This window comes from Zea mays, chromosome 7 (assembly GCF_902167145.1).
Source record: "Zea mays cultivar B73 chromosome 7, Zm-B73-REFERENCE-NAM-5.0, whole genome shotgun sequence".
NCBI classification, from domain to species: Eukaryota; Viridiplantae; Streptophyta; class Magnoliopsida; order Poales; family Poaceae; genus Zea; species Zea mays.
Genome location: NC_050102.1, coordinates 4883176 through 4910618, shown reverse-complemented (window position 1 = coordinate 4910618; position 27443 = coordinate 4883176). Strand labels below are relative to the sequence as shown.

Genomic DNA, 27443 nt, shown 5'->3' with positions numbered 1-27443 from the left:
CACATCGTTGATGCAATAATAAAGGACCAACATAAGCAGATAGCAAAGGTGTAAGATGGTCCATTGCCCTAGTGTTAGCAGATGCATTATCCAAGGTAATGGAAAAAACCTTTTCAGTCAATTCATATTCATTAACAATAGCATGAATCCTGTTGTTGCCAGAGTGGGAACAATCAATGAGACGCATAACAAGAATCCTTTTTTCTAACTGCCAATCAGAGTTAACAAAATGTGCAACAACAGACAAATAATCTTCTTTAGCATTGCCACTCCAAATATCAGAAGTTAAAGCAACAGAAGTAACAGACTTCAATTTTTCAGCAACTATAACATGTCGTTCTTTAAAGTACTTTTCCATATCTCTAGTTGTAGTTTGTCTAGAAACATTGCAATGCCTAGGTATATGGGTAGTTTTAATGTAATCATCAAATGCATCACAATCAGCAAAGCATAATGGAAGGTCCAACCTAGCAATCAAACGACATAACTGAACACGTGCAACTTCAGCACTATATTCCCAATGAAAAACAGTACCATCAGCATTATATCTAAGCATAGATTGGTTCCCAGTTCGGCCATGGAGTCGTTTACATTTGTCCCTATGCCGAGACAAATGACCAGTGCCAATGGTAGAACAGGCAGCAAGTTCTTTCTTGCAAAAATGACACCTTGCTCCTACTCTAACCTGAACACCATTTTCAGTGGCGAAAATCTTATCCATGTCCTCCCAGACATCAGATGTGCATTTCCTCTTTCTACCTGTGCTTGCCATAGTGGAGGCAGTAGCATCTGGGAGAGCCTCGCCCTCGGCAGCGACATTGTCGTTGCCAAGGTTTATGGTAGGGTTAGAGGTAGGGTTAGGGGTAGGGGCAGTGGAACCAAAGAGATCCTCCAGACCATCGTGCACGTCGTCCACATCGTCTGGGGTTTGACCCATCAACACCAAATCATGATTAATGGAGGTAGGATCATACCTATGCTCCATCGCCGGCACCTGGTCCCTCACGACCACGACCCCGACCTGCAAAGAAGCAAAGACATAGGGGGATTAGGGGGATTAGGGTTAAAGAAGCAAAAACAGAGGGGGATTAGGGTTTACGGTTTAGCGAGTTCATACCTTAGCCGAAGGCCGGAGCACCAGTTTTGTCGGCGATAGAGAAGATCCAGCGACAGCAGATCCAAAGACACAGAGATAGAGCCAGATAGAAGAACAGAGAGACTATGAGCACAAGCGCACGATATAGATGGCCAAACAGGGAGAGGAGGTGTGAAGCTTTACCTTACCAGATCAGATCTAGAGCCGGAAGCAGATCCGCAGACCATCGGTGATGGAGAAGACAGAGGAGAGGCAGATCCACAGATCCAGTACACCGGAGTCCATAACAAAGGGGGGGAAGCGCTAGGGAATGGGGATACAGGATACTGTTACCGACGACGTGCCGAGGATGGGGCATCCAGGAAGCACGGCGGGCGACGGCCGACGCCTCAACGTCGACGGGGACGACGGGGCGAGGCGGCGAGCACCGCGAGGGAACCGAGGGGAGACCGGGCGGAACCGAGGCGAGCACCGCGAGGGAACCGACGGGGCGAGGCGACGACCGGGCGAGGGCGGAGCGGAGAGAACGAGACGAGTGCGCGACTGGGGGCGGGTGTGCGTATGCGGTTAGGTTAGGGTTAGGTTTAGGGAAATAGGAAATGCCGATCGGGCCTATCGGGCCGGCCGTTTTAAACGGGCCGTGCCGGGCCGGCATGACGTGCCTTGGTCGCGGCCCAAGCCCGACACGACCGTAGTGTCGGGTCGGCACTAGCCCGAATGCCATCGTGCCGTGCCGGGCTCAGGCACGACAAATCGTGTCGGGCCTCGGGCCGGCCCGACTAACCCAGCCCATCTGACCATCTCTAGCCCCGATGGACCTTTTCCCTCAAAGGGGCACCTTACCTCCGTGGCACCCAAGTGGAGCATCGGCCCTGCCACTTGCTTTGGAGGTGAGCACGGGCGGCCTAGGGGGTATGCCAGTTAGAACCACTAACGAGCCCGAGGCAGAAGAGCTTCCCACACAAGTAGCCCCCGTCGGTCGTCCGACCAGGGGCTCGATGGATGGAGGGACGAGTGCCACCAAAGCCATTGCCCTGAAGAACAGGGTGGAAAGCTCTAGGAAGTCGACCTCCTCCACGACATGAAAGACATCCGACGCCCTGCTAGGAAAAAGTCAGAGCAGAATTAGCCGTTGAGATGTCCAAGGGGCATCAGGAATGGACCAAAGCTCGGAGCCCGCGCTTGCATTGTCATCGTCGTCTTCATCCTCGTTGATTGAATCGATCTCGGCGCAGCGGTCTCTTTGCATCTGGTGCTCGACCCTCCACCGTTTCTTCTCCACCCTATCTTTCTTGTCCTTCCATTGCTGCTCTACCTGCGCGCGAGCCACCTCCTTCTCTGTCGTGCTCTTCGATAAGGAGCGGGGTTGTCCCGCGACACCAAAGAGGAGGGCTGGAAGAAGGAGAAAGGGGTTCAGAGGGTGTGAAACCATCATGGAATAAGAAGAAAGAGTGGCGGAACCAGGCGAACCTGTGAACAGTGACGACGACGAGTGGCGACAGGGGTTGGGCCGGGTCGGGCGGCCTCGGACTAGGTCTATCGTGCTTCGGGTCAAATGGACTCGGACCAAGAAGACCTAGAAAACGTTTGGGTCGTACCGTGCCAGCCCAAAGTGTAGAAACAATGGTCTCACCTAACCCTAAAACACGTCATGCCTTCGTTGGGCCATACGGTCCAAGCTCGACCCATATATCTGAACCATATTAAATCCAAATATTACAACCACATAAACTCCATATCTTACTAAATTAAAGATATTAAACAATGTGAGTAGTGTTTGACCATATAAAGTCCAAATATTACAATCACATTAAGTATATATCTTACTAAACTAAAGAAATTAAACAATATATGATTTGTTGAACCATGCCGGTCAAGCTTGTGTACGTGCCATGCTGGGGCTGACAGACCGTAATTTGAGGCACAATCCATACCTACATTCAGATCGTGCTAGTTTAACATATATTATTTTACGTCAGACCGTGTTTTATGCTCTTGTTTTTGTTCTATATTCTCAGCACCAGGAGGCCACTCGCGACAACAGCAGGGAGCCTAATTGAGCTTGACTTGACCACCTGACTCTTCACATATGAAAACCATGCTGGTGCGTCTTGTAGGTATCGTGTTTTAGATAGCGTGTACCTTGTACGAAAAAAAGGCACACAGTGTTTTTTCTTTTGTCTAATAATTGAGGCCCATGATAACTTAAGATCTGGCCCAAGACTGTTATCCCTGCTAGGGTTAATCCACTGGCTCTCCTATATAGAAGCGCGGCGAGAGCTCGCACCGCCGCCGCCGCCGCTGTCGCATCACAGGCCTCTCTTCCGGTTTCCCCCCAAACCCGTCCGAGAGGCAGTCATCCCGCCGCGATGAGGGCCAAGGTGAGCTTCCCTCCCGTCTTACGAATCTCGTTGCGCCGCTATCTGTTTCGTCTCGTAGTGGCCTCGCGCCGTGCGGTTCTCTGTGATGAGCAAACAGATGACGAGTCCGATCGAATCCATTCCATTACACCATGTGGACAACCGAGGCATTTGTCTGAGAGAACCCACCGTTCTTGCTGTATTGATGCTAGTATTTTTTTTTGGTGTTTCCTAGTGTCGTTCGGTTGTTTGTTTTGCCTTTATTTATTTATTTATTTTTTGGTTGGCATGATGAGGAAAGAAATACAAGTCTGATCTGCTAGATGAGAAATTCCTCCTACTCATTCTGAATGCCGACGTTCCAACTATGTATTGCACTAATGTTTTGAAGTTCCCCTAGTTGCCAATCGAACACATCTGCTGATGATTGTTAGGACAGTGCAAAACCACAATTAAATCGAGTCGCTAATACAACCAAAACGTCTCCTACTAATGTTGTGTACTTGATCGAATGACCATCAGATGGGGGTTGAACATGAATATGTCGTGTTCTCTGTGATTAGCAAGCAGATGACGAGTCCGATATAACCCATTCCGTTATAGTGTTATACCATTAGGACAATCGAGGCATTTGTCTGAGATAACACAACAATGTTGCTCCAGTGTCGGGCTACTGTTTGATTGTTTCTCTCTCATTACGTGGGAACTAATAACATTTCTGATCCACTGGAAGAGAGTCTCCTCAATCTGAATGCCAACGCATGTTTCATGATTCTTTTGGTTATTATTATTTGGTCCACCATCGAGCTAATTGTTTGGCATTGCAAATTGAATAGCACTTGGTAGTTGGTATGGGTTGGAAAGGCTAAACTTGAGCGACCAATTGCAACAAGGATCCCACTGACAAATACTCCTTTAAGTAGACTTGTGTCAACTGTTGCAGAGAGAATGTGTGACCAGAATTTGGTATTTGATTTTGTGATTTATTGTTGGTGCAATTGATGCTGCAACAGCCTCGTGGTGAGGTCCTTAGCAAAGGGCTAGAGACCTTGATTTATATGTTGGATAAATTAATAGTTGGCGCCTAGGTGGGCAAGTTTGCTATGTGATAGCCTAGGGTTAAAGCAATGAAGGGATGACTGCACAACAAGGTAATTGAGCCCCAGCATCTCACATGGGCCCATGGCTTTGTTTGTGTTATTTTGAAATCTGCATTTGTTTTGTGGTCTTGTACTGTTCTCTGTGATGAGACAACAAAGATGACGAGTCCGATCTAATCCATTCCATTAAACCATGGGGACAATCGAGGCATTTGTCTGAGAGAACTCTTGATTCTTTATTATTAATTAGTTTCTGTTTTCTCGCCCTTTTATATGCAACTGATTGGCGTGACGAGGAAAGAAATATTTGTTTGTCTGATCTGATCTAAGTGAGTAGAAATACCTCCTACTCATTCTCAAATTTTGTGATTTGTCATAATCTGGCTTTTTTATAGGATGTAGTGCTTGTGATCATTTTGGAGATGAAGAGGAGCAATTGATGCTTCATTCTAATTCGATCCATGAAACTCCACAATGACAGCTTGTGTCCTGTTTCTTTTTCATTTTCACCTTTTGCTTTGTCTTCATTTTGATTCAGTTAAAAAATAATGGCTTCTTTTTGATCTTTCGGTCCTTGCATTCATTTTGTGGTTTCGCTGACACCATCTTGTATTCTTGTTTGTCTTGTGATGTGCAGTGGAAGAAGAAGCGGATGAGGCGGCTTAAGAGGAAGCGCCGAAAGATGAGGCAGAGGTCCAAGTAGGCAGATTCATGGAGTGTCCCCGCCTGGAGTCTCTCTGCGTTCGGTTGTTGTTTACTGAGTAATTTTAGTTTTTTTACTAAGACAGTCTGTTATGGATCAGAAATTCCTTGCGTTTGTCCGTGGTCTAGATATTGCATCAAGTGTTCTGCACTTTATTCTTTAGTTGTTAGTTGATGCGAGTGCTTGTCAATGGTTGTGGACTTCGAAATTGCTATATGTAGGTAGGGCCTGAGCCTGACGTGCATATATAGGGACACTCGTTACCAAAGTCGTTTAGAAAACCGTTTGTTGCTACCAAATCGTTAGCAGACAATGGTAAGCTGACCTGACATGCATATATGTTCGTGGCTTGTGGTCGGAATTAGGCAACTATGAATCAGTTTTTGGCAGCTAAATGTTTCCCAACTTAGGCCGGAGTACTTTAAATTTTATTCCTTTCTAGTTTCTTCTATAAAAAAGGTCCAGCTCCATGTGCTTTGTTGTAACTTAAAAAATGAAACTATTTATAAAATTTTTGAAGCTCTTCAAAGGGTGCTTCATAAACACTGTTTTGATCTTTCTCCACACGTTAATCATCAAGGATAACTAAGAAAACTCACATAAGTTAATTGTATTATATATGTTGGAGTCTGTAAGTCAATCACTCTTAAAATCCGTCTTACTATTTTGTTGTTTCATGGTGAAGCTAGAAAAATGAAGCTATAATTTTTGAAGTGAAGTCTTCACAAATATGGTCTTAGTCCACTATCATGAGAATCGTTTTTGTGAAAGAAAAATGCGCTTCTTAATCCACTTCCGTGAGAATTGTTTCTGTAAAAATCACTCAAATCAATGTGAATATAGAATCCGCTGAATTCTCGTGATGGAGAAATCTACCCCTTTTAACCATAGATATCTATAAATTATAAATTATTTAGAAGTCCAGATTCTCATAAAAGTTTTTAAAAAAATCTGTCCCAAACAGGCTCATACACGGTTCATGGTTGTTGGTGTTATCAGTGCTACATGACACTTTTTCAATAAAAGATCCACCGTTATAGTGAAAAGGTGCAACAGCCCCAATGTCCCATACTCGGTTCGGTGCTTGCTAACGTTATCAGTGCCACATGACACTAATTTAGGCCCTGTTTGGTTCCATGACTTACTCTCTTTCATATTAGATGTTTAGATGCTAGTTAAAATATTAAATATAGTTTGGTTACAAATTAAACAGATTGAGGGCTAAACATAAGACAGACATATTAAACTTAATTACTCTATGATTAATTAATGTGATGCTACAGTAAACATGTGCTAATTATAGATTAATTAATTTTAATAAATTTGTCTCGTTGTTTAGTCTTTCAGCTATGTAATTACTTTTATAATTAAAATGTAATTAATACTTGTAATAAACATTTAAATAACTAATGTGACATAGACTAAACTTTAGTCTCTTTAACCATCGTTATAGCGAACGAATGAATATGAAAGAGACTGAGATGGATGTGACCTATTTGTGAAGAGATAAGTGAATTGAGCTGGATGTGACCCATGTATGAATAGATTTGTAGATTTGTGGTAGGTTCACTGTCACGTGTAAATCTAACTACTTAGACGTTCACTAGCATATAGTTCGTACTAACGCTACGATCTCAAAGAAAGGAGAGGTCAGCGGCGGCGACACGAGTGAGGGGAGGGGGAAGGTGGCAACTATGTCGTGGGGGAGTGGGGAGGCCGGAGGTGACAGGGTCGTGGAGAGGGATGAGAGATAATCTAAATAATATTGTCTATTAGATTTAAGCAAAAGAGATAGAATTATCTAGTGATTCGAACAGTGAGTTTTGATGCTGTGTTAAGTCCACGTGCAATTAGTTTGAAATATATAACTTAACTCATAAAAATAGCTTCAATAGTGCTCTGTTTTACAATTTTTTATAAAAAAACATAAGACACACCACAAAAGTAGACTAGTGTCCTATCCATATTTTTTACATCATTATCAATATTTTATTTTTCTATTAATATAATTTATTTTTTTTTCTAAAATACATGATTTAGTGCTTAATTGTTGGAGCACAATTTTTTAGTGTTTTAAAAATTTTAAATGATGTAGTGTTTTAATTTTAGGGCACTATTTTGAGTCATTTTGTTGAAGATGCTCTTAAGGGTGTAGGGATGATTTGGTTAGGTGGGTTTTATAAAATTTAAACTGATGAACTATATATTGGTAAAGATGCATGACTATGGATATAGATAGACTATTTTATATTATACTTGAATAAAAATATATGTTATGCTGTTTAGGTGAGTGTGAATGTAAAGTCATCTATTTTTTACATAATTCGGTAAAACTGGAATTGGTACTTTATATAGTATAGATTTAATTTGTAAATAAAGGAGAGAGGGTAAAGGAAAGAAAGAAATAAATAAGAGAGAGAAGAAATAGTAAATCCAGGACAAACATTTAGGAAAAATATAATATATGCTAAGGAAAACAAAAGAAAAACCCCCGACAACGTCGCAAATTCCAGCGCTGTTTCGAGCCCTTCCCCGCGCCGCCTTCCTCTGTCGTCTCCCCGACCCTGCATTCTCCTCTCTGGGAAGATTCAAATCCCCCACGGGCCACGGCCCACGCCACGCCATCTCTACCCAGCCACGGCGAGCGCCACCGGCCCCGCCGCGCCGCAAGAACTCTACCGTAACGTAACCGAGAAACCCCGCCGCCGGCGCGATGGACTGGTACTCCGACGACTCGGACCCCGACATCGACGAGGACCTGCGGGAGGACCTCGACGCGCTGCGCCGCTCCTGCATCCTCTCCGGGGCCGACCCGGACGCTGCCGTAGCGCAGGTCTCCTCCGGCCTCGCGGGCCCCTCCACCCCAGCCCTCGCCGCGGCGCCGGGGGCGGCGGCCGACCATCATCATCATGCCTCCTCTTCGGACGACGAGGAGGACGAGGACCTCGCCCTCGTCCGCAGCATACGCGCCAACCTCCACCACCTCCATAATAGTAAGGCCTCGACCGTCCTCCCGGACGCCGCCCCCGCGCCCCGGGACGACGACGACCCGTCCTCGCGCCCGATCTGCACGTGGCCGCCGTCCGACACTGACGAGGAAGAGGATGACCTCGAGACGCTCCGCGCCATCCAGCGCCGCTTCTCGCATTACCAGTCAAGTGAGTTCTTGCTTGCGATCCGTTTCCATCATCCCTTCTGTCTGATTCGGAATTCTAGCTCGCCCCTTCCTAGCGTAATTACTGCTAATTCGTTGATGCTTTTTAGTTAACGAATGCCATTGAACTGGGACAGTTTTGATTCTGCTTGGTGTATTGGCTGTTGGTGCTAGACTGACTGGCATCTGAAACTACGAATGTGCAGAATTACCGAGCTAAATTTTGATCCAAGGTGCAGTGATATGAACAGTATGGGTCGTTACATAAACATGAACCTTGCCACATGTGTTCCTTTCACGTTTCTAGTCTAGATATTATTTTTGAATGTAATGGCAGGATCTCTGCCTTTCCATTAAAAAGAATATTAGAATTGATCTAGTTTTAAGTAAAACCGGGTCCGAAACTTACACAGAGTGCCCAAACAACACACAACACAGGCAGCGGCAACCCCACACCCAAAGCCCATCCAGAGTCATCATTGCCGAGCTCAACACAAGGTACGAGCAGCTCCGACTCCGCTAGACGGGCTGCACATGGCCAAAAGAAACACGGCGACACCTACACCTAAAACCTGGCACAGAAGGTGGAAGACCGCGACGCGCTGTCGTTGCCAAGCCTCAATACACCCACACTCGAGGCAACTCCGATTCTTCATCAATGATCTTGACGCAACACCCATCTCCGGTGATTTGCCCGACCTCCAAAACAATCCAGACCACGAGGAAGGGGGCTCGCCTCATGACATCGTTGACGAGCCACACCCCCTAACGTGGCAGCTTCGACTTTACGTTGCAAACAACCCTACCTCCACCCGCAAACCAGACACCAATAAACGAGAGCATCAACCGAAGGCAACGTCGGGGCCGAGACGAACTTCAGAGCAATGTGACGCCATCAATAGGGGGAAGTGGCGCCCACAAGCGTCACCATCGCCAAGGCTTTTGCCTAAGATGCCCACTAACACATTGTTAGGCCAGGACCCCAGGTCAAAGCATGCAGCCTCCGCCATCGCCACTGCCACTGCCACTACCACCGCCCTGGCCTCCGCGCAAACCCCTCCAGAGGGGCAATGACGCGCCGGTTGCCGGAGCAGCTGCAAAGCTGCGTTGGTTGTCATCCCCTCCGGCGGGGCACATGGAACTAGGGAACACCTTGCCGAGCGCGTCAGCTACCGCCAGGCGCACCGTCGCTGCTATGCACCCACATGGAGGTCGGGGGAGATCCATAGACGACACCCTCAGCAGGGTAGGAGTGGCGCCCGTAGGTGTCACCGCCGTCCGCCTGCAAGCGGGCCTGGCTTTCGCCTGAGGATCTACCACCATACATCCCGTCACGCGGAACCAACCACTCGCTGGCCGAACCAGAGGTGGAGAGATGGATCTGGCCGGAGAGGCTCAAGATCCGGCCTCTAGCCGACCGAGGAGTGCCGACCGAAGCCGCGACGTAGGGAGACGCCGAGGCCGCCAGCCCACGAAGAACGTGACGCCGTCTCGGCCCCCACCCCTCCAACACTAGCCTCACCACCCCAAACCCATCGAAGGCAGCAATAGAGCCGCCTCCAGCCAGCCCCGCCCCAACCGCCTGCCGCTGCAGCGGGCCGGCCACGGGAGCAGGCACGACCACCGCCACTGCTGCGGGATGGCCACGCGAGCGGGCACGGCCACCGCCAGCCAACACCCCCACGCAGGCGCAAAAGGTGCGAGGGCGAGAGCGGACGCGCGGCCGCGCGGGCGCTGCCGCTAGGCCCCTCCACGTCGGCGCGGAAGGATAGAGGGAGACGCGGGGGTGTTGGCAACCATCACCGCGAGCTGCGCGAGCCTTTCTGCGGCTAGCTCCGGCGACGTCGAGACGGAGAGAGGGGAGGGAGAGAAGGAGACGGCGGCTAGGGTTTTCGCCGCCCGAGTCGCCCACGCGGGAGCGACGCGGGGGCCAATTCTCTAGTCTAGAGATTTATTTGTCTCCCCTACCTGTCATAGTTTCAGTTTCGAGGAATTAAAATAGATGACTAAGTACATATTACTGTGCTCTGACGTAAAATAAACAGTTAACCTTTACGTATTTTATGCAATTCATTACTAGTTTAATGGTACATGCTAACATGCTAGGGGATAGTCATCACGAGCATTAATATGTATGTTCTTTTGGAGCTGTGATATGCTAGTAACACATTCATGATTCAGCATATGTTACTCTGTAAGTAAATGTGTCCATCACACACTCGATGAATGGTCCTTAGTCCTTTTGGTTTACTTACTGTAGGTACCTCCACTGCATCGCCAAAGACCATGAAACCTGAGGCGTCACAGGGAGTCCACAGTGACCTTTTTGCCGACAGGTCTGGTGATGATTTTGCTGTGCAGAAGCAAAATGCAATTGTTCCTCATGGAGATGGGTTTCCAAAGGCTGCGCTATTGTTAGTGGATGCTCTCAAGAAGAACAGAGCATACCAGAAGTTCATTAGAAGAAAAATGGTAAACATTGAAGCGAAAATTGAAGAAAACAAAGATCTCAGGGATCGTGTAAAATGTCTTTTGGGCTATCAGTTAAGCTGCCGAAAATCAGTCAGCAGATCTTTAGGACAGAAGGAGGATCCTCGTGTCAGGTTGATTTCCCCCCTGAAATCAACTCAGCCGTGTACAAAGGTACTGACATCTGTATTTACAGCTATGTGTTGGATGTTGCAGGATACACTATATTCACTTATATAGGAAACATAAAACACTCAGACCTATTGTTGTCCCTATTGCTATTCATTCTTCTGAATCGACCATGGAATATTATGATCTGCCCTAAACCCTAAACACTGTTGGTTGTGAATACCTTTATGAAAACTTAGCAGCGTCTCTTTGTAGACATCCATGAGATATTATCATCTGCCCTGTTATAGACAAACAAATTGTAGCAGGTCAGCTAACTCAGTCGCAACAGTGTTTTTGTATGAACCTAATTTTGTTGGTACCTAACTTCTCTTAGTCATGTTAGCTAATTCGTTTGGTTTTGACTGTCATAATATATTATTTACTTTGTTTTTAAATTTCATTTGCACTGCAACTTATCGTTTTTTATCTATTATTTACAGGTCATTTTTTTTGTCTATGTGCAAGTTTTTTTTCGTACATGCTATCAAAACTACTGTTTCTTTTTTCTGATGAACGGAATGATATCAATCAGATCTTGAAACATGGTAGATTTTGTTTTTAATACTACATGTTGTTCCCCCTCCTGTGTTCAAGAATTATTGTATCTATTTTTTTTTTCGTACATGCTATCAAAACTACTGTTTCCCTTTTCTGATGAACGGAATGATATCAATCAGCTCTTGAAACATGGTAGATTTTGTTTTTATACTACATGTTGTTCTCCCTCCTGTGTTCAAGAATTATTGTATTCTAATCTGGCTCAGTTTAGTCTTCTAGTTTTCTTTGATACAATAAACCTTATAAATGTGACATATATTTGGTGCAGAACAAATACAGGAAGATTCCTGCACTATTTCTCGGCCCAGCTGAGAACCCACATGTTTCAAAGTATGAAATGGCGCTGAAGCAATTTCCAATGTCATTTAAGAAGCAACCATGGTCAGATGCGGAGAAAGATAAACTTGCCAGAGGAATAAAGCAGCAATACCAAGAAACATTGATTTTGGATTCGCTGAATAATGGAAGGTAATTTCGAATTTCTTTGTTGACTAGAATAGGTCATTTTCTCATCTTTTTCTGTTATGGATTTTACTTGCACACTATATGTTTGTTTAATTTTTGTTGATGACATTTTCCCTATGATTCTTTGAGCATATCAAAACTGAGTAGAAAAAAAATATGGGCCTGTTTGGTTCGGCTTTTTTTTGAAGAGCTTTTCTGAAAAGCTGGCTGTGGGGAAAAGCTGACTGTGCGGAGAAGCTGGTGGTTAGAATCTGGGTGTTTGGTTCGCCTGCTGTGGAGAGAAGCTGGTGGTTAGAATCTGGGTGTTTGGATACGCAGATTCTGAGATTGTAGATTCTGATTCAAAAAAGGAAACAGATAAAAACACCGAACCAACAAGGTCATTACATTAAAAGCAGTAGAGTTCATTACAACATAACTATCGATACATTCACTTATTAACCTACGACACTAATGCATTAGCAATTGCATCTCGAAATGCACTCATGTCTAACTCATCAGATGTGCTACTACTACTCTCACCTACGGGTACATCATGACCAAGGCTAGTAGGTACATGTTGGTCAAAGTCTCGATCGTGTATAGCACTGTCTCTAATGAAGTTATGCAATGCCATGCAAACAATAATTATCTTCGATTGTTTCCTAAGCGAAAATGAAGGTAGACTTAGAAGAATTCTCCACTTCATTTTAAGCACCCCAAACGATCGCTCTATAACATTACGTAGGGAAGAGTGTGCAAAGTTGAAAACTTCTTTGCTACCAACAGGTTGCCTCGCATTTTGCCATTCTGAAATGTGGTACTTCTGACCCTTATAAGGTGCAAGGTATCCCTTCCTATTCGGATAACCAGAATCTACAAGATAGTATTTACCTGCACAAACATAAATCTGGACTTCAATACATATGACACAAATTAATAACGGATGATACAAAAGTAAAAGATAGTTATACCTTCCGGTGGATGCGGGAACCTATCCGCATACGTTATCAAAGTATCTTGTAAGACTCTAGTATCATGCACTGAACTGAACCTGGCCAACCCGTGACAACAAATGTGAACCTCATATCGAAGTCACAAACGGCCATGACATTCTGTGATGCGTAACCGTGACGACCAATATACTTTGCTTGCTCCGTGGTCGGGACAGACGTGGGAAAGTGGCTTCCATCAATGGCTCCTATGTAATCCTTGAAATGCGGCCAGAATCTAGTCTCTCGTAATCGAGGGTGAATCTCTATGAAATTTGTGTCCTTAGGCTTGATTACGTCAGAAGACATCCTATATATTGCATTAAGGACTTCACTAAATTTGCGGCTTATAGTTTCCAATGAGTGACCAAACTTATTCCTTATCTGTCTAAATGATTGCGGACCGCCACATGCCCACAAGAAAATGGCAGTTGCTTCCGTTGTAGTAACACCACGACTTGGTACCAGACCATAATTTTGCACCAACGTATCATGCAAACGTCGAAACACTGTTCGATGCATGCGAAACATGTCGAAGCAATCATCACTACTCTCCAATGTTCGCTCAACCCATTGGATACCTGATTCAACCATGGTTCTTCTCGAAACCCCACTTGGCGAGCTCCCCCATATGTCCACAGCAAATAGTGCAACTAGCAATTCTCCATCCCTCTCATCATCATATGAGTGTGTATCAGGCTCACACATCTGCAAACATACAAACAATAACCAGATTCCTTCAATAAGCACTTTACCATACAAACAAACTCACGGACATACAAGTTCAACTCCAATATGGTTCACACAATGACATTGTTCGCAAACATACAACTGTTATTATTGCAAACACAAGTTCAACTCGAATAATTGAAAAACTTCTCCGATGGGAAAAGACTCATACGACATAAGTTTGTAACATCACTACACGACGAAAAAACTCATATGAAAGACAGTTTCAAACAATAATAGGACCAACAACAGTTTTCGGACCACCAGCAAGTGTTTGAAACGACCAGCACGACAGCACCAACTGTTTTCGGACCAATAGTTGACTTCCTGGCCACCTAACTGGACTTGTCATTCTTCTCGTAAGCACGACGCAACCAAGCGTTCCTTCCTTCTTTGGTCTTTAGGGTTGCAAATACATCTCTATAACGTTTTTCCATCAACAAATGAGTCGCAAAGAAATGTAAGTCGCTTCCTTCCGGTGCACCATCTTCAATGACTTGTTGCAATTGAGCAGCAACCTCTTTACGAACGAGGTCGTTCTCAAATGAGGTTATGGACATGTTAGAGCACAAGGACCTGGACTCATAAGCTTCGACAAGGCGTTTCATGTATTCTTCCTTCATATCCCTTTTCTTCTTAGATTTAGGAGAATCATGCAACACCTTACGCTTGCCTTTCACAATTGAGCTGGTGTCAGGTGTGTTGTTATCACCGTAACCTAAAATGTCTTTTTCGTGACCATCAGACGATGAATTAGCATCCTCAACTCCAGGAACAAGGGTTGTCTCATTGGTGCACACAATGGGTCCAAACATAACCTTAAGGTCGTCCTCATTCTCAAGCGGGGCTGTTTTGAACATAATACACCCTGGCATTGCCTGCAGTAACATGGAATTTCCTACTTTCAGATGCCGATCAGTATTCCTAATCTACAAAAAAAATAAAGTCTACTTCATTTTGCTTAGCCCACCACTCATCTGGTGCACTGATTGAACCAGTATGAGGGTCTCGACCAAGACCTGTAGCCCTTTCATTAAGTGTTTTCCATTGCGTGTACATTCTCTTTAAAGAGTCCCACCTATTCTTCATTTGATTCCTGGTGTACGTGCGTCCAGTGCGTTCCTTAAACTTCCTAATGAGGTTAGCATACCCTTCTACATTTAGAAAGTGTTGTGGCCTGTTGCGTGCATTGACCTCTTCTACACGAATTTATGTGTAAATTTGAGTTGCTCGTGTCCCACTTTGCAATCACTTTGCCAGACTTCTCCATCTAATGCAAAACAAGTATACAGTTATAGAACTACGAAGTGCACTCAAAATAAGAAGCAAAAAAATAACACACTGATGGTACCATAATACCATAAGGTACTAGCAGAAGTACTAACATTCAGGTTTGACTTATTACATACACTACCATACTTGAAATTAATCCAACTGTTCATGGACACAAAACACATGGAACAGATTACACCTGCGCACTAAGCAAAAGTCTGTTCCTATTCAAGTAACCCTAAACCCTTACTAACAGGTTAACCATGTAGTAACTTAAACCTCATTGTCACTAAAGGAAGGCATCTGATCTGAGTCATATTCAACACCCCAAAACTTTTCAAAGTGCTCGGCAAAGTCCCAGTCTTGACTTAGGTCTTCTTCACCAGGGGGTGGTGAGGACAAGTCTGAGGGTTCGTAGTTGGTGTCAAGTTGGTTGTTAACGTTGTTGATCTTGTCCAAATACTCTTGCAACACCAGAGAGTCTTGCTCCATCATGCAAGCAATGTCCTCCAATGCTACACGAAGTTTTGTAGCGTCAAATGAGGTCAACCCTCGTCCAGGACGGATTGTTTCCCTCGCTACGGAAAATATCTTGTCCGCAATCTCTTGCATCCTTCCAATTGCCTTGTCGGTTATGGAGTCTGCTGAATCCATCTGATGTGGATTTAGGTAGTTAGTATACTATGACATGGGGACTGTAACTAACCTTGATTAGATGAGATCATAGCCCCCTTGGGTACTGTAGCATATATATAGGCAGACCATAATATATGGGCCTTAATGGGCCTTAACACCCCCTGTCAAACTCAAGGCGGAAGTGGAGGATTTGAAGCATTGAGTTTGATTAGATGAAACTGATGTTGTGCCTTAGTTTGTGCTTTTGTGAAGAAATCCGCAAGCTGTAATTCTGAGGGCACATATTGAAGATCAATGGTCTTCTGGTGACAATGAGATCTAGTGAATGAGACATCAACACCAATGTGTTTTGTGAGTTCACGCTTCACTGGATCATGACAAATTTGTATAGCTCCAGTATTGTCACAGCGAAGAAGTGTAGGCGAGTCACAAGAAACGCCTAGATCAGCCAAGAGCCAACGAATCCAGATAATCTCAGCAGTAGTAGTAGCCAGGGCTCGAAGTTCTGCTTCAGTACTAGATCTAGATACAGCGGCTTGCTTCTTGGATTTCCAAGCAACAGGGGATGATCCAAGAAGAATACAGTAACCAGTGATGGAGCGACGATCTGTAGGATCACTGGCCCAGGTAGCATCAGAGTAAGCATGAAGCTGAAGTGGAGAATTTGAGTCATAAAATAAACATTGTGTTTTTGTCCCCCGTAAATATCTAAGCACACGAAGTAAGTGCCCATAATGAACTGATGTAGGAGCAGAGACAAACTGACTCAAGATCTGAACCGCATGAGCAATATCTGGCCTGGTGACAGTAAGGTAAACCAAGCTGCCAACAAGATGTCTATATCGAGATGGATCTTCCAAAGGTGTCCCATCAGTCGAATGAAGAGATAAGTGAAGATCCATAGGTGTGGCAACACTACGAGTATCACTAAGACCAGAACGATCAAGAAGGTCTTGTATGTACTTAGCCTGAGAAAGATAAATACCATCTTGAGTCTGCAAAACCTCAATGCCCAAGAAATAACTGAGTGCCCCCAAGTCAGACATTTGAAATTCCTTACTCAGAGACGACTTCACATGAGCAATATGGTCTGGATCATCGCCTGTAATCAACATGTCATCAACATATAGTAATAGCAACGTGCGTCCTCGTGAAGAAACATGAATGAACAATGCAGGATCATGATCACTAGAATAGAAACCACAAGCCTTGATGACAGAAACAAATCTCTCAAACCAAGCACGAGGAGCTTGTTTGAGACCATACAAGGCTCGACGGAGACGACATACATGCCCTGATGGAACTTCTATCCCAGGAGGTGGATACATATAGACTTCCTCGTGTAAATCACCATGAAGAAAAGCATTTTTGACATCCATCTGAGAGATAGTCCAAGAAGATGAGGCTGCAACAGCAAGTAAGGCTCGGACAGTAGTCAGATGGGCCACAGGTGCAAAAGTCTCATCATAATCAATACCTTGTGTCTGTTGAAAACCTCTGGCGACAAGACGAGCTTTATATCGCTCAATAGACCCATCAGATTTGGTTTTAACCTTGAAGACCCATTTGCACGTGATAGGTACCGCACCAGCAGGTAACGGAACAACATCCCATGTACACGTGCGATGAAGGGCATTTAATTCATCAGTCATAGCAAGCTGCCACTCAGGTATACCAGAAGCCTCTTTATAAGATGATGGTTCAGCAATGACTGCCCCAGCACGGGAAAACCCATAACGGTCTGGAGCTGCAATAGTGCCACGATCACGAAGATGATATCCCTGCTTAAAAACAACATGAGAGTCATCATTGTTAGTACAAGTATCAACAACAGGATCATCATCAGGACTGGTCGTGGGAGTAGAGCGAGGACGACGAATGTAAGTCTGAGTGACAGGTGGTTTGGAAGAGTAAGACTGAGAGGGTGTGGAAGTGGAAGGTGGTGTGATGGGAATAAGGACATCTGGGGTAGAAACAGTAGGTGGTGATACTGATGAAGTTTCAGAAATGGGAGGAAGGCTCATGAAGGAGGTAGACTCTGTGGAATAAAAAGAAGAATGAGTGGAAGAATTGTAAAAGAAGGGACGATTTTCATTGAAACTCACATCTCGAGAAATGCGCATGCGACGAGAAGATGAATCATAACATCGATAGCCTTTATGTTCAGGGCTGTATCCAAGAAAAACACACTCAACAGATTGAGCAGTCAATTTAGTACGTTCACGAGGTGATAATAGGACATAACACGTACATCCAAAAACTCGAAGGTGGTCATATCGTGGAGGAGTTCCGAAAAGAACTTCACCAGGTGTTTTGCCAGAGAGTTTGGATGACGGTTGTCTATTGATGAGATAAACCGCAGTAGAAACTGCTTCACCCCAAAAATGTGAAGGGACAAAAGAAGATATCAACAAAGTGCGAGCAGTTTCTATAATGTGACGATGTTTGCGTTCAGCCACACCGTTCTGTGCATGAGCACCAGGGCAAGAAAGTTGAGCAAGAGTACCCTCTGAAGTAAAAAACTGGCGAAAATTATCAGATAAATATTCACCACCCGAATCAGAACGAAAGATTTTAATGTGAGTGGAAAATTGAGTGTGAATCATACGAGCAAAGGTTTTATAAATAGAAATCAGCTCAGAGCGGCGTTTCATAAAATAAATCCAAGTGTAGCGAGAATGATCATCAATAAAAATGACATAATATTTATATCCACCTTTTGACACAAAAGGTGCAGGACCCCAAATATCAGAGTGAACCAAATCAAAGGGTTTAACAGAATGAGAATTACTAGTAAAATATGGAAGTTGTATTTGTTTTCCAAGATGACAACCCTTACAATGAAAATCAGACTCAACCGAAGTATGACCTAAGCAACCTGACTTTATTAGTGTAGACAATCTAGATCCACACAAATGACCTAGACGATGATGCCACTGGGCAAAAGACGCAACAGAAGCAAGGGTAGCTGAAAGCATATGCGCTGGAGATGTAGCCAAAGAAGGAAGCCGCAAAGAGTCCAAGATGTAGAGGCGAGGAGCAGCTCTACGGCGACGGCCAGTCCCAATCACTTCCCCTGTGCGAAGGTCCTGTACAAAACAAGATGAGTCATCAAATCCGACAAAGCAATTATGATCCGTAATTTGGCCTACGGAAAGAAGATCCATAGATAGCTCAGGGACGAAGAAAATATTAGGTACTGTAAAGTGCGGATCTGAAAGAGAACCCTTATGAGTAATGTGGCATACAGTACCATCAGCTGTCTGCACTGAAGCACCATCTGTGACAGGTGTAGTAGAAGCCAACTTTGACTGATCAGATGTGACATGAAAGGAAGCTCCTGAATCAAGTACCCAGGCCGACTCTGAAGTACAGGCGGACGAAGTGGCAGCAACAGCAACTGAGCCTCTATTAGATGGTCCTTGACCACGACCGCGAGCAGCACGTCGTGCACGGAAATCAGTCAACTTATCAGGGAACTTGACAAAGCAAAGCTCAGATCGATGATTGGTCTTGCCACAATGATCACAAGGCTTTAAAATATTCTTAGGTTTCTGAGCAGCAGCCAACACACTGTGAGGATTACCACCAGTAGAGGACAGAGAATGAAGACGAGTCTCTTCAGCAAGTAAATCAGACAACGCCTTAGCCATTGTGAGAGTGTCAGAACCCTGAAGTAAACGAGCACGAAGAGAATCAAACTCGGCCCGAACGCCCATAACAAATCTGTAAGTGAAGAACTTCTCAATAAACTGATGAGCAGGACACGGATCAGCAGTACAGGCCGGCACCATAGATGTCAAAGCACTCATCAGACGATCAAAGGCTGAGTAGTACTCATCAATGCTCATATCATTTTGCTCAATAACATGTGTCTGTTGCATGAGAGTGTGTAATAGAGCACCACTATCCTGAACAAAACGCTCCTTCAAATGAGACCAGATGGCTTTGGCAGTTTTAAATTTAGACAAACTCATAATCATAGACGGTTTGACGCTGTTCACCATAGCAGCCATCACTTTACCATCATTAAGCTGCCATGTTTTGATATCAGCAGCATTGCGACGATCATCCGCAAGTATGGGTGCCGCATCAGTCAAATGAAAGAGTAATCCATGTCCTCTGAGTGCAGTCTCAACACAGAAAGCCCATTCCGGATAATTGTGTCCATCAAGAGTGATATTGACCACGATAGCATTTGTCGTCATGTTGAATTCAATGAAAAACAGGAAGAACAGGAGACTGGAAACCAAGCAAACCAGAGGAACCGCAGCTGACAGCAGTCCGAGTTGGACGAGTTGACGAAGGTCTTGGTCGCAGAAGCCGAGTTGATCAGTCTGCCCGCAATGGCAGCCACCGGCGCACGGCGCAGATGGCGACGAGGCAGGGTGCAGTTGACGGCGACGCAGATCCGGATCCGCAGACTGTTGAGCAGCCTGGCGCAGCACTGCTGGGAACAGCAGCCTGGCGCAGCACTGCTAGGAACTGCGCCCTGGCGCAGCAGGCACGGCGGACAGCAGTGGACAGCACTGCTGGGAACTGCGCCCTGGCGCAGCAGGCACGGCGACCAGGGGCGGACAGCAGTGGACAGCGGCGGCCAGGAAGGGTAGATCCGCGACGGCGGATGGGCAGCAGCCAGGATCCGCGAGGATGGCCGCGGAACTGGACGAGATCCGCGACGGCGGATGGGCAGCGGCGCAGATCTGGACGAGGGCGGCGCAGACGAGCTCGCAGTCCAGCGAACGGGCGGCGGCCGGATCTGGGCAGCGGCGGCCGGATCTGGGCAGCGTTGGCGCGAATCTGGACGGCGGCGGCGGCCGGATCTGGGTGGCGGCGGCGGCCGGATCTGGGCAGCGGTGGCCGGATCTGGGCAGCGGCGGCCGGATCTGGGCGGCGGCGGCCGGATCTGGGTGGCGGCGGCGGCCGGATCTGGACGGCGGCGGCGGAGAAGACCGCGACGGCGGCAAAGGGGACCGCGACGGTGGCCGGAAGGAGAGATGGTGGCTGGAAAAAAATCTAAGAAACCCTAATCGTGACCTCCTCTGATACCATGTAACTAACCTTGATTAGATGAGATCATAGCCCCCTTGGGTACTGTAGCATATATATAGGCAGACCATAATATATGGGCCTTAACAGGGACAATCTACTAACATCCAGGTATTCACATGAATTGCCTCGCCTGCTAACAAACAAAGCTAGGGTTCAACTAGCAAAGAAACGATAAAGTGTGTACTAATAATAACGAAAACACAGTTCAATGGTATCCCGTAAACCGTGAACAAATAATCCTAAAACCGCATCTGTGCACACAGTAAAGTAACCAACAAGTTCATATTAACATCACCTTGGTTGCAGTGGATCTTGGTACCCAACACGGAGAACCCGATTTGTCGCGGATATCTGAAGGCCACATTTGAAACGTAAATCGTTAGTAGATCGATCCAAACTTGTTCTGATGTAGTGAATAGAGGGGGGGTTAAACTCTTAACCACGAACATGGATGAACCCTAAACACTAATCATTAGATGGGGGAGGTACGGAACCCTAACAACACGATACGAGACATATCCAAACGAGCGCGGCGGTGGAGGAGAATGAATAGAGGGTCGGGATGGAGGAGAGGATGATCGTACCTGCGAAGACGACGAGATGCGATGGGGGGAGGAGAGGAACCTTCACGATGCCTGCGGGATTTGTCGACGGAGCTGCGGCGCCGCGGTGGGTGCGCCAAAATACTCTAGCGAACTGAAGGGTCACGGGAACGAGCGCGGCGGCGGAGGAGAATGAAGAGAGGGTCGGGATGGAGGAGAGGAAGCTCGTACCTGCGAAGACGACGAGATGCGATGGGGGGAGGAGAGGGAGCTGCGGCAGCGCGGTGGGTGCGCGAAAAAACCCTAGCGAACTGAGGGCCGCTTCTTGGTAGACGTTGCGGGGTGGCTTCTCTAGGAAGCGCGGCGCGGAAAAGCCAGACGAGAATCTACGCGTGTGGGAGGTGCTTCGGCTTCTGGCGGCCAGAAGCCGCCCAGAAGCTGAACCAAACAGGGGCTATGATGCTTCAGTGCAAGCTGATAGCCATCCTGTTTTTCACTGATGTAGTTTGTTTATGAGTTTGTTCTGTAATGGGTCTGACTGAGTCGGTATCAGTTAATGAACTGACAGTTTTGGCTCCTGCACTATTTGGGGTTAAAATATTTGTCTCCCATGAAAAGAACTAGGTCTGGCAGTCTGGCACAACCTTATGACTTTCAATGCAACTTTATTATTTTATTGTCTTTGTTTATAGCCTGTGCTTGTTTTGTACTAAAAGGCTTTGATGTTGTTGTTTGCATTGCTTATAACAGAATTGTTGTGCTGCAGTGCTGATGGTGACTTCAGTGCACTTGATATGGCATATGCACTGACAAATGGTGCTGGTAATTTTGAGGTGACTCCGGAAAATCTTAGATCGGTTCTACCATTAATAAACTGGGATAAGATTTCTGCCATGTACCTTCCTGGTCGATCTGGTGCTGAATGTGAATCGAGGTACTTTTGTTCTCCATACTTTTACACAATATGCTTTATATCTCAGTCTTTCATATTACACTACTTGTTTGCTTATGCTGTGATTTATGTAGTTTCTACTGCCTATTTTCATTAACCTGAAAATATGTTCATTCTCAGAATTCTGATTGCATTTGATCAGGTGGCTAAACTGTGATGATCCATTGATTAACCATGAAGCCTGGACTGCAGACGAGGAAACAAGACTTCTACTAATTATTCAAGAAAAGGGAATGTGCAACTGGATTGACATTGCAGTCACATTGGGTACTTACCGGACTCCTTTCCAATGTCTTGTTCGTTATCAACGAAGTTTGAATCCCCACATACTGAACAAGGCCTGGACAAAGGAGGAAGACCTTCAACTCCAAGCAGCTGTTGAGACCTTTGGTCAGAAATGGCAACTTGTATCGGCTAGTCTGGATGGTCGCACTGGCACTCAGTGCTCTAATAGGTAACATGTTATTCTCAGCTTGATTGGTTGAGCTACTTCTGGCTGGCTGCAGCTGTTTTGCTTCTGTTACTGTGTGGTTTGCATTTGTGGCTGGCTGGTGTTGTACGGCTGCAGCCTGCAGCACTGCAGCGGTAGCACAGCCGAGCGGGGCCTTTGTTTCTTCTCTTTTAGTTTTTTTCAAAGCTATATATAAACTGTATAGTTTTGGATTGTTTCATGATATTGATTTCGTTGATCGTGTTTATCTTTTGCTTCAGTTGATCTGTTTTTTTCTTATCTATATTTTTACATTTGCCTTCGCTAGGTGGAGAAAAACCTTGCACCCTGAAAAGACCAGTGTGGGAAGATGGCTTCTGGATGAGGACAAACGCCTCATGGTCACTGTTAAACTAATTGGACCTGGCAGGTGGAGTTTGATTGCTCCGTTTATTCCTGGCCGAACACAAACACAAATCTTTGAGAGGTAATGTAGTGGTTTGGTTATATTAGCTCAAAGTTTACAGCTTGATGGTGATGGTAATGCTAGTTCTTCATTCTTTTAAAACAGGTGGTGCAATATTCTTGATCCAGATCTATATCTTGATGACTGGCGGCCTGACGAAGATTCCACATTATTGGCTGCAGTATCTGAGTTTGGGCCTTGCTGGTCGAAGATTTCTAAAACGATAATTCCTGGACGTAATGATAGTATGTGCTATAGGTAAAACTTATTTTCTTTTCTGCTTTAGCATGGTACATCAATAATATGTTGTTGGAGAGGCTTCCTTGGTAATGGTTATTTCGTTGTGAACTGCAGACGATGGAGAAAACTTTGTAAACATGAAGTCCAGAAAGCTAGAGAAGCCAGACAATTGAAGAAAGCTATTTTTCAGAACAATTTTGTTGATAGAGAAAAAGAGCGGCCTGCAATTTGCCCTCGTGACCTAATATCACTTTTACCCTCGAAAGGTGACGGATGTGATGTGGCCATTGTAAGGTATTGCAAATTTCTATGTAGTAGTTGTATACTTATCTCATTATGATATTTTTCCATATGTTCTCATTTCAATCTCAATTTATTGGTGATCACCTCTCAGCTAATGATATATTGAAGTCATCTACATGCAAATCTGTATCTGAATACTGATATTAGTTACAGTATCACAGCGATCAAGCAGGAATTTTGCATACATTGCAAAGCTTGACTTGTTTTTGCTCACAAGTTTGTCTCATTTGATTTTGCAGGGGTGGATCTGAAAAGCAAGGGGAAGAGAACCACCTAGCTCTGTCCAATATTGTCAACATTTCATCTGGTCTTGATTGTGTTGCTGCTAATTCTGTTTTGAATGCTAGCTCAAGGAGGCCAAGGAGAGTATCGTCAGGGTACATAACAAAATCTTGACTTCCAACTAATTATTTCTATCATTATGCTTGCTCACTATTTTGTACCATACTTGCTTTTGCAGACGTAGATCAAAAAAGCATACCGAAGGGAATAATATTGCTGCGCCTGATGATCTCAATGCTTCATCCAGCGCCCCTAGCAGTTCCATAAAGAGAAAATCTACTACTGGTAACAATGTAGCTGCAAAAAAGAGATCGAGGGTATCTATCAGTGTTAATGCTGATAACGAGGTAGAGAAAAATAGAATAACAGACTCTGTGGCTGTTAGTGAAGAGGGGTTAGTCAAAAAGAGAACAAGGCGTCCAAAACCTGTTGGCAATGAGGGGGCTGTCAGAAAGAGAGGAGGCTCTAATAATGAGGTAGGGACAAATATCATAACGGAATCTGTGGCTGTTGGTGAAGAGGGAGTAGTCAAAAAGAGAACAAGACGTTCGAAACCCGTAGGGAATGAGGGGGCTGATAATGAGGTAGGAACATATAGAATAACGGGCTCTGTGGTTGTTGGTGAAGAGGGAGTAGTCAAAAAGAGAACAAGGCGTAGTTCAAAACCTGTTGACAATGAGGAGGTTGTCAGAAAGATGAGGGGCTCTATCAATAATTATGATGAGGCAGGAACAAATACAATGATGAATTCTGCGTTTGGGGAGGAGGAAGTAGTCAAAAAGAAAACGAGACACTCAAAACCTGTTGGCACTGAAGGGGCTGCCTCTATTGGTGGTGATGGCATGGTCAACAAGAGAAGGACAGGTTCTGTCTCCACCGAGAATCTTGGTGCTGTGAGAAAAAGGAAGATAGTGTCATCAAGGTAGCACTTCTATGCAGTGGTTCCTCATAGAGATTCGTATGATTTGCATCGATCTCCTTGTGGAGTTATGTAACATCAAGATTGTTTTTTTTTGCCCTTTCAGGAGGAAATTAGCTGAAGTTAATTTGCCAACAGAGGAGGGTGTACCGAATGCTGTCCCTGACTTGGACTTTCCTTGTGCAATTTCTGAAGAAAGAGCTGTTGATGTTGGAAATATGGATAAAGGCAGAAGAAAATCAACTCCGAGGTATCACGCTTTACTTTGTCGTTTGCTTTTATCTTTTTTGGTGCATGCATATAACTTCGAGATGAAGGGTAGCTGTTGTTTCCTAATTTTTTTTACACCCTGTTGTTTACAGACCCAAGCAGATAAACATGCCTGAAGAGGATGCTGATAAAAACTCCACATTCACACGACTTGTCAATTGCCTGTCGTTTGCCCGTATGAAAGGAATCGACAGGAACAAAAGATAATTGAAGTTGAGGTATAATATCATTGAGAATTGCTGCATCCGAAAGACCTTAGGCCCTGTTTGTTTTCTTTCATTTTGAGTAATTGGAATCTTACTATTGGAATAGACTATTTTTTTTAGAATGTGATATTCCACCACTTTCCAAAGTTATCATATAAGCCTATCTCAAATTCATAGAATGAGAGATGAAAATTGATTCTATAGATTTACATACTATTTTTCCGATGTACAACTTATAAAACACTCTTTTATTTGCTTCGTTATAACATGAATGTAGTATATAACTATATCTCTCATATGATTTAAGATAATATACAAATATATTACATATATAAATATATGAACTTAATTAGTTTTGTCTAAATTATAATTATTAAAATGGAATTCAATTCCAACGAAACGAACAGGGCCTTAATATATTTGTGTTTTGTTTTGTAATCTGTTACCCTCATCTGCTGCCTTATCGTACTGACATTTGCTTGCTTTTGTGGCTGTAGAAACCGTCGCTTGAAAAGGGTTTAGTTTCACCTGTGATGATGGTTTTGCGCGTGGAGGTTGCAGTCAGTACGCGTGGAATGCCCAAAGGTAGTAAAATGTGATCTAGAACTATCCAGGCTCAAGGGATGAGAAATTTTCTTATTGTTTCTCCCTGTTCAGGATGACGCTTTTTAAGCTGGAGTGTCATCAGGCACATTGCCTTGTGTGTGAGCAGCTCCACAGTAGATTCCCTTACACAAGGTCTCTTTTAACTACTGGAGGACATCTATTATAATGAGCTTGTTTTGCCGATGCGTTACTGTGCTGCCTCGCTCTTATGCAGGGATGTTTTTTTTAGACAGAACCAGGGTCATCTGGATGTCATCTGTTGATTCGAAAACTGGCACCACATATACAGGTAGTAATAACTTGTAAGTGCATGCAAAGAGTATCACATGAGGTTTGGATTGGATCTAATTGATATACGTTCTCCATTGCGATTCTTTGTTTTTTGGTGGCTTATTGCTAAACAGAGGTCATTTCTATCTTGGATGGGGAACGAAATTTGTACGACCTGTTTCGTTGGAGACCCGGCAGTTTGTTTCCAGTTGGTGGTATATAGGTGTTGGGCATTTAATGCGTCGATGACAGTTGACGGCATCCATTGTTTTATCCATACTCTGAAATTTCTGATCTTGCCCCATCAATTGATGAATCGCTACCTTTATCAGATTCATGTCACGCAGCAGTGCAAGAAATTCATTAGCAACATTGAGACCAACAAATAGCTGAAACCAAAGGGTGCCTAGCTCCATCTGTTCTCCGTGGGGACTTGTTGTTTCGTTATGCATTTTATCAATTATAAATTTGATTTACAAAGTATCACTATTAACTTTTGTATATCACCTTCCAATCTCTCAACTAGGCCTGGGCAAAAAGAACCGGAACCGAGGAACCGAACCGAACCGAAATAACCGAGAACCGGAACCGAACTAACCGAACCGAAGGAACCGTTATGAATTTCGGTTCTGGTTTTTTGAGAACCGAAATAAATGAGATATTTTCGGTTCTGCACTCCAAAGAACCGAAAGAACCGAAAAACCCAAAAGTATTAGATTCAATTTGTTACATGTGTTTGTAACTTCGGATGTTGTGTTATCGACTTATGTTGAACCTCTAATCATCCATGTATTATCTATGAAATTATAGTCATTGTGCACTTGTCGTTGTTTGTGGGGAGTTATTGCTGAAATTTCTCACAAAAGTTATCGTTATTCATAATTTTAGAGTGGCTGTTACAGTTCGGTTAGAACCGAGGAACCGAACCGAAGAACCGAGAACCGAACTAGTCGGTTCTGATTTCTTTATCTTGCTATTTCGGTTCTAGTTTTTGAAGAACCGAATTTCTACAAGAACCGAGGAACCGAACCGAACCGAACCGAAGAACCGAATGCCCAGGCCTACTCTCACCCCCTTTCTTGCCTAGGTAACTCATCAATTTTAGCTTTTGGAATAATTTTAGGGTCCCAAATTATTAGATCGCTCCGGGTAAAGCAAGAAGAGGCTAAGAAGAATGGCAGGTAACTGAACTTGCATTTTCCTGTTACGGAATAGGAGATC

The 27443-nt window shown here is 44.6% G+C and overlaps 2 protein-coding genes, 1 long non-coding RNA gene, 4 other non-coding genes and 1 pseudogene across 7 annotated transcripts; 7 read left to right on the top strand and 1 right to left on the bottom strand.

The window, feature by feature from the left end:
- The first annotated feature begins 3151 nt into the window (after positions 1-3151).
- LOC103631937 (uncharacterized) lies at positions 3152-5449 on the top strand. Its single transcript, XR_555563.4, has 2 exons — positions 3152-3477; positions 5194-5449. It is a non-coding gene; the product is annotated as an uncharacterized lncRNA (long non-coding RNA).
- Positions 3555-3640, top strand: LOC111589869 (small nucleolar RNA SNOR75). Its single transcript, XR_004851698.1, has one exon. It is a non-coding gene; the product is annotated as a small nucleolar RNA SNOR75 (small nucleolar RNA).
- LOC111589804 (small nucleolar RNA Z105) lies at positions 3740-3806 on the top strand. The gene has a single exon (XR_004851719.1). It is a non-coding gene; the product is annotated as a small nucleolar RNA Z105 (small nucleolar RNA).
- On the top strand, positions 4007-4100 carry LOC111589870 (small nucleolar RNA SNOR75). The gene has a single exon (XR_004851699.1). It is a non-coding gene; the product is annotated as a small nucleolar RNA SNOR75 (small nucleolar RNA).
- LOC111589867 (small nucleolar RNA SNOR75) lies at positions 4694-4781 on the top strand. The gene has a single exon (XR_004851697.1). It is a non-coding gene; the product is annotated as a small nucleolar RNA SNOR75 (small nucleolar RNA).
- Positions 4840-4915, top strand: LOC111589805 (uncharacterized; annotated as a pseudogene).
- Positions 5450-7748: 2299 nt separating the features above from the next.
- Positions 7749-27054, top strand: LOC103631936 (myb domain protein 4r1). Its single transcript, XM_035960793.1, has 16 exons — positions 7749-8417; positions 10674-11056; positions 11880-12079; positions 22045-22212; positions 22373-22684; positions 22989-23147; positions 23232-23384; positions 23481-23660; positions 23909-24046; positions 24130-24873; positions 24977-25120; positions 25233-25358; positions 25844-25931; positions 26004-26084; positions 26167-26241; positions 26357-27054. Exons 1-12 carry the CDS (start codon positions 7973-7975, stop codon positions 25345-25347), a joined length of 3141 nt encoding a protein of 1046 aa, XP_035816686.1. The 5' UTR covers positions 7749-7972; the 3' UTR covers positions 25348-25358; positions 25844-25931; positions 26004-26084; positions 26167-26241; positions 26357-27054.
- LOC103631935 (uncharacterized) lies at positions 16417-20466 on the bottom strand. Its single transcript, XM_008653779.2, has 2 exons — positions 18938-20466; positions 16417-18773 (listed from the first exon to the last, which is right to left on the bottom strand). Exons 1-2 carry the CDS (start codon positions 19890-19892, stop codon positions 18730-18732), a joined length of 999 nt encoding a protein of 332 aa, XP_008652001.1. The 5' UTR covers positions 19893-20466; the 3' UTR covers positions 16417-18729.
- Positions 27055-27443: the final 389 nt, after the last annotated feature.